Source organism: Brachyistius frenatus, unplaced genomic scaffold (genome assembly GCF_029030835.1).
Source record: "Brachyistius frenatus isolate BFR_SWC_R1_liver_20210118 unplaced genomic scaffold, ASM2903083v1 Contig_110, whole genome shotgun sequence".
Lineage (NCBI taxonomy): Eukaryota > Metazoa > Chordata > Actinopteri > Embiotocidae > Brachyistius > Brachyistius frenatus.
Window position 1 is genome coordinate 768,379 of NW_027210709.1, and position 7,365 is coordinate 775,743.

The following is a 7,365-nucleotide window of genomic DNA, read 5'->3' on the forward strand; positions in this document are numbered from 1 at the left end:
GTGATTGATGGTCCACATGGCTCAACACAGCTTCTCGTTTTTCACAACGTACAGTCAAATCACTGAACAGAGAACAGATGTGTTTTAGATTTGTGCATTAAAACTAAATTAAGAGAATTTTTTTTTTTTTTTTTTTTTTTAATATATAAAGTGAAGAGATTGAAATCAAACTCTTGGAAATTACCAAACTGAAAAAAAAAATGGACAACTGAGCTCCTTAAATTAATGTTTAATCCATGACTATATAACAAACTGACTGAATTTAAAAAGCTGATTGAAATATTCCGCTTTGGAAATGCATGGTTATGTTTTTCATAATAATGTGTAAAAACACAGTTGATAAATAAACAACCAGAATATCTCAGAGTAAATAAGTTCAGCAGTAGGAAACAGGAAACCAATACAACAAACTAAAACCATGTGTACAGTCAGAGTACGTTCAAAGTGCAGGATTTCATGTTGCAGCATCAACGTGTGCTTATTTTAGTCCGTGCTGCGTCTCCTTGTGTCTCCTGAGATCCACCTTCCTCTGGAAACCTTTCCCGCAGAGGTCGCAGCCGAAAGGTTTGAAGCCCGTGTGTTTCCTGCTGTGTGTGATCAGGTTGGAGCTCTGACTGAAGGCCTTCCCGCACACCTGGCACTTGTGCGGCTTCTCACCTGCAGCACGGACAAAATCACACGGTCGGAAAATGTCGTCTTTCTTTCCGCGCGCCTTGAGGCTTTAAACAGTGACTCGTTTTTATGCATTTATCGACCACTTTTTATTTATATAGTGTCTCACCTGTGTGGATGAAAGTGTGTTTTTTCATGTCTGACTTTTGGTGGAACCTCTTGCCGCAGTACTGGCACGGATAAGGCCGCGTGTCCGAGTGGATAAGCAGGTGCGTGGAGAGCGTGGAGGAGCGCTTGAAGCTTTTACCGCAGATTTTGCAGCTGAAGCTCCTTTCCTGTAAAAGATGCACAGTGTCAGTATGGAAGGCCTCAAATTATGTTTCCTATATGCCTAAAGATAAGATCGGTGTGTGGTGGCAAAAGGGCCATCCAGGCCGGGCCTTTGCGTACAAAATGTGGGCCCTGCGGCCTTTTAAGTTTGAACAATTTATGATAATTAAAGTTTGAGAGCAATTTACCTGCGAGTGGACCGCTCTGTGCTGATCCAAGCTCACTGCGTGTCCGAAGGTTTTCCCGCAAATCTCGCACTCAAACGGCCGCGTCCCGCTGTGCGAGCGCCGCACGTGAACCTCCAACCCGTGAGGTGTGGAGAACACCTTTGGAAAAACACATGGATGGATTTTTTTTTTGTTTGTTTGTTTGTTTTGTTTTTTGTAAACTTCCAAATCAAGCCCAAAATAAAGAAAAAAATAATGTGATGTCACAAAAAAAGATTTTACAATTGTGATTGTCAGGATCCTGAAATGGTTGAATTTACATTGAAAATGTATAAGACGAAGAGAGTAATCTAAGGTGTTGTAATCCCCAAAAACAGCTGTAAAATCATCAGTATCAGCAGTCACATCTATTTTTACTTTAAGTAAAACTAAAGGAAAAACGTACCTTGCAACATTTAATACATTTGTACGATCCACTTGACTCGAGGTTAGAGCGGATGAAATCATTTTCAGACTTGATCTCCGTCACTCGGGGCTGCTGCTTTACATCCAGATACAGCTCGTCTCTGCCTCGCATCCTGCAGATTTGGTGGGCCGTTGCAGAATAATCCTGGTAACATCCGGTCCCGCGGCCCCTCTGTGCGTAAAGCGGCTCGCTGCCGCTGTCCTCTGCCCGGTAGATGCTGACGGGCGAGTGAGACTCCCTGCGGCCCCGGAGGTGGTGGTGATAAGACCCCTGAACCAGATGCCTCAGCTCGGACCCGGAGTAGGCTGACCAGGAGTAAGGAAAGAGCGGTATGTTGAAGTGCCCGTCCTCCGCTGCTGGAGTGGAGCATTTCTCGGAATCTGGAAATGGATTTGGATTTGCTTTGAGTGGACGTGCTCTCCGAGGAATGAGATTTGCAGTTCATGGCCTGTCTTGGAAATCGCACTGAACCTCAGTTGGGATGGCCACATAACGTGCTTAAAAGTGTAATTACAGAACACACGAACAACAGAAAATGTTGAGTGCTGCGTGAGCTCATTAAACACAAGTCTCCACGTCATTCTTTCATCAAAAATATTCTGCTTTATGCAAGACGTGCAAAAAAACACTAAACATTTAAGTATATAAATGTTGATCACCAACGTCTTCATAAATATTTTAGTCATAATTTCTCCACTAGATGCGTATTTTGAATTCCAAATAAGAATTTGTGCTTGACATTTTCCCCTTTATAATTATAATAAAACCATCACCAGCTTATTTTTCAATGTTTAGACACTATTTGAAGTTGAGAATTTTAAAAGTTTTGACAACTAGCACCAAACTAAACGCAGGTTATTCAATAGCTAATACGTAACCTAAATTACACTCTCATTGTTTAAAAAAAACCCCAAAAAAAACAGACTTTGCTGAACTTTTGAAAACATTTGTGAGCAGACCTGGTGAGGAGGATGGAGAAGGGGGACGCCAGAAATCACAGTCGGAAGACCGGTCACAGACGCTGCCTCTGCAGCTCAACGGAGAGCTGGAGGACAGCGACCCTGGAGAGCGCAGCCTGGACCCGGGGGACAATCTGTCAGCGCCGGCACTCGCATCTTCCTGCGGCTCCAAGTTGGACTCAAACTCCGCTTGAGATTTGGTCTCTATTGACAGCAGAGGAGAATCGGGGTTATTCTGACTGACTGCGCAGCAAGTGTCTATTGTGGATTCGTTCTGACTTCATTTTAACATGAATATTTTCCATGAAGACGAGTTGTTCTTGTTTTCGAAACTCAACAATTTTCGTGCGTAATTACGCACAGATGAACCTACCTGCGCACGCGTGAGCCAGAGTAGTTTCCAGCCTGCTGTAGTCATCGTCCGGGTACCGCGGCTGGTGGTAGCTGTGGGCCCTTTTGCTCTTCACCAGGAAGGACCTCGGCATGTTGTTCCACTCTCACTCAGACCGTTCACTGCTCCTCAGGTCCGAAATCCTCCACTTCACTTCTGTCCTCTCCACGCTGCTCTGACTTTATCTCTGGACAGATTGAAACTCACTGTTGGTTGTCAGGCGAGACGGTGTTAGGATTTTTGGCAGGCTATTACGCATGCGCAGAGAGGCCGTATCGTTTACCAGGTGTCGCCAGGCAGGTGGCCAAAAGCGGTACCACCATCCATCCTGAAGGGTCTCGGATATGGGATTGAAGACAAAGTATTGTATGTCCATACACTACATGGGCGTCGTCTGAATCACATAAGAGGACGTTTGTATGTATGTTTTGTAAGCCATAGAGTGTACTGTTGGCCTTGACTTTTATGATCGAAAATATAGCGACCTGTTGTGTTATTATCATTCACCTTTTATTAGGCTACTTGATTGACTATTGTTAAAGAAAAGCAATCTATAAATGCGTTTTGAAATTATATTTGTTTGATTATATATACATATTTTCTAATAAGTAGGCTATATTCATTCCCAAGTATTGACCACAGTTATAAATACCCATAAACATCGAAAGAAATCTAATAAAAATTAAAACCGAGATTGTATTTGTGCGCAGGTAAATTTGTGAGGGTTGGGATTTCTATTATAAAAAACATAAATGAATTTAAAAAAAATACTACAAGTAAATGACGCTTTTTAGTTAATTATATAATTTGGATATGATGATACATAAAACGTGTGTGTTTGCGGCTGCTCAATGCAGGCGGACCAGGCTGTGATGATAATGACCCATTTGTTTGACTGGTTGTAAAGTGATCCTGTTAATGAGACGCGCGCGGCCGCGATGCACAACAGCCTGTTGGTGGGGAGTCAAAGTATCTCTTTACAGTTACACTGCTTCAGCTTACCCGCACTAACTTCAGCCTTATTGTTTTACATCATTAAAACCCCCTCCCGGCCCATGCACAGGCCCAATTAGGCTGTCCACCGAACACACAAAAAAAAAATGCAGGAAAAGACGCACATAAGTGCCAGCTGGAGTGGTAAAAAAAAAAAAAAAAAATAGGATGCATTAAATCACACAGGCAAAACGTTTTCAGCAGAAATCTGTCAGACTCAAAATACAAATCATTGCGAAGATTTGGGCTCCGTTCAAGGTCAGACTAAAGCAAAGAGCTATCGATTTTTGTCCGATGTGGGAACAGAGTTTGTTTGATGCAGCTGCAGCAAGATAGAGACTTACAAGAAAAACGCAGATAGCCGAGGCATAAAGCCGAAAACACATGTCCCATACTCACACACTGCAGGTATACCCCAAACTATGAGAACACACACGCTCCTGATCTCTGTCCACATATGGTGTCAATGTCCAAACAGAAAGACTCTGCAGATACACCACAAACCCTTCTGTCACACAGTAGCTAGCTCACTGCACACACACACTCCTTTTCTTCCCCTCCTTCCGAATAAATTTTAATGTTAGTCAGTTGTGACAGTCAAGCAACCACACTGATTCATGTTGTGATAAAAGAGTCCAGCGGTGTCAGAGTTCTTCTATGTTTTGTTAAAGCTAGATTTCTTTGAATTTAGATTTGGAGCACATGGAAAGTCTCTGATATGCATTTTTCTATAGTTGCAGGATTTACTTCAGTTGTGAAGCCTGACTTTTGAATGTTTCACTTTTTAAAGGGATTTAAAAAAAAAAAAAATCATTAAATTTGTCACCATAGGAATTTTTCATGTTCACCTCTCATGGTCTCCCTGTAATGAACCGAGTAACACACACACACACACACACACACACACACACACACACACACACACACACACACACACACACACACACACACACACACACACACACACACACACACACACACACACACACACACACATTTGTATGGATATTTTTGTGAGGACATTCATTGATATAACGCATTCCTCAGTTCCCTAGCATAAACGTAGCCATCAGAACTAAGTACCTCAACCTGATCCCAACCCTAACCTAAATGTAAATCTAACCTTAGTCTTAAAACCAAGTCTTTACTTGAACGGGTGTGACAAAGTGAGGACAGGCAAAAATGTCCTCACTAAAGCTCAAACTGGTCCTCACAAATATAGTTGTACAAGTACACACACACACACACACACACACACACACACACACACACACACACACACACACACACACACACACACACACACACACACACACACACACACACACACCATAATCACAATAAAAGTAAAACAGAAAAAACTGAATTTCAAACTGGCACAGATATAATCTCCAAGTATATTTACAAAGTTGGACATTGACTGCCAACACTGACACAGCTCAATCAAACTCCGCATTTGTGTCTTGTTCACGGTTGCTCAATCACACCTCATGAAAGACACTGAATCATGCATGTTAATAAATATTTGTAATCATATTACGACCAACGAACCCTGGTTATATTTCAGCCGCTGAGTTCACTGATTAATTGCCAAACCTGCAGTGAAACGCAGGCGAGGACAGAGTCGATGTGACAACATTCAAACTCAGGGGTTACACACTGACTGAGAACAGGAAACCAAATGCAGAGTCAAAAAGATACTATCAGTGCTGCCACAGTCCCCCTCCCCCTCCCACACACACACACACACACACACACACACACACACACACACACACACACACACACACACACACACACACACACACACACACACACACACACACACACACACACACACACACACACACACCTCTTCCCCCACAGGCCTTGATTCTTGCTCTTTTACTCTCATAGCAAGTATGTGATTGAAATAGAGGCCCAATTGCAGCGATCACAGCCAAGGGGGGAAGAGGAGGTTTGGAGGGTCCAGGAGGGTTTCTTGTGTTTTTGCATTGCTTTTCGCAGCAGCACTTGTCTACCTTGTCAAAGATTCAGATCACAGTCGCATGGGGTTAAATACAGACTTGTGCTGGTGAGCCATGACGTTATTTTTTTGAGCGCCACCTCAAACCCTTGCTGGCCCTTGCGAGGATAGAGAGAGACTGTGGGGGCTCTTCGTAGTTTTAAATATACCCGAGGCTGCAGCTTTCGTACCGCATGTATGTGAATGTTAGAGAATGGTGAATGGTAGAGAGCACAGCAGCCTGTCAGATGTTGTCTTGATTTTGACTCAGGACATTTCAGTTCAAAGCAACACAAAAGAACTTCAGCTAAACAGCGGCCAATGTAGCTAAAGGGATAGTGATGAACGCAGTGGAAAGTAAAGAAAATTGTCAGGTCAGACAATTCAGAATTGAAATTGTTTGCTGACATAAGTAAACATTAGCCACCAGAAGCTACTAGTCATACCAGGTCAAATGAGCTATATAGCAGCAACATCCTTGAGTCTCCTGAACTGAGCAGGGGAGGATTTAATCACTCATGAATATATCATATAAATAATGTGTTATTTTGTCTTTAACAAGTTACAGAGTTTCACTTTAAATCAGACTTATTTCAGGTCTTTCAGTCGACTTTGCTGCCGTTTTGTTGTTTGTAGAAATGAAGGCATACGTGTGAAAATGTCCCCCGGTGGTGTTGTTTTGCAGTCTGTAACCACATCAGCCAGATTGTACCAAATGTAGTTCTTGCAATGGATTCATGCCATTACAGCCTATTGTGGCTAAACTGCCTTTCCCGGGTTTATGTCCTTGTTAAGTCCCAGACATTGAATCTAAGCGTTCACCTCTGCACCTCCACTGTACTGTGGCGTCTCACTGAAAACCACATCATGCTATCTCATCCCCTCACAGGTTCCTTTGCCTCTAAAGCTCTAACCGCAGCTTGACACCTCCCTCTAAGTCTCTGAAAGTCTTTCCATTCTTTTTGCTCCAGCGAGACAATCAGATTCGAGTCCTTTTCCTCGGGTTCAACTGCATACCCCCCCCCCCCCCCCGCCCGCCCTCACCGGCTTAGGAGTGGCCAGCCGAATCTCAACAAGCTCTCAGCTGGGTCCACCTGCAGCCACCAGATAGGGACAGAGTGTGAACAATAAATATGGACGCTGCTGACTGCAAGACAGTTCTTCTTTCACACGAGAGGTCTTGTTTTTCTCGTCTACTCTCTCTCCAAATCTTGCCATCCTGTCGCTGTAGGGGAGCTTGTGCTCCTATAAACTGATAAATTGATTTTAAAGACTTACTTATTAAGTTGAATATTGACTAAGTATTACTCTACGGCCCTAAAACTTTGATGAGGGGTCCTCATGGCTTACATTTTCTTAGAAGAAATAGACTTCAAAATGTGTGTAAAAAAAAAAACCCAGAAGAAACACTGAAAAGAAACTCCCGCGCTCCTCAGCAGATC

At 43.1% G+C, this 7,365-nt stretch overlaps 1 protein-coding gene across 2 annotated transcripts; it reads right to left on the bottom strand.

Moving 5' to 3' along the window:
• Positions 1-226: 226 nt before the first annotated feature.
• On the bottom strand, positions 227-4,387 carry gfi1aa (growth factor independent 1A transcription repressor a). Of its 2 annotated transcripts, none has more exons than XM_069712543.1 (7): positions 4,318-4,387; positions 2,908-3,112; positions 2,535-2,738; positions 1,555-1,955; positions 1,131-1,268; positions 782-947; positions 227-657 (listed from the first exon to the last, which is right to left on the bottom strand). In XM_069712543.1, the coding sequence occupies exons 2-7, from the start codon at positions 3,017-3,019 to the stop codon at positions 479-481; spliced, it is 1,200 nt and encodes a 399-aa protein (XP_069568644.1). In that variant the 5' UTR covers positions 3,020-3,112; positions 4,318-4,387; the 3' UTR covers positions 227-478. The 2 variants fall into 2 exon arrangements, with proteins under 2 accessions (XP_069568644.1, XP_069568645.1); XM_069712544.1 differs by lacking the exon at positions 4,318-4,387 and adding an exon at positions 3,928-4,007.
• Positions 4,388-7,365: the final 2,978 nt, after the last annotated feature.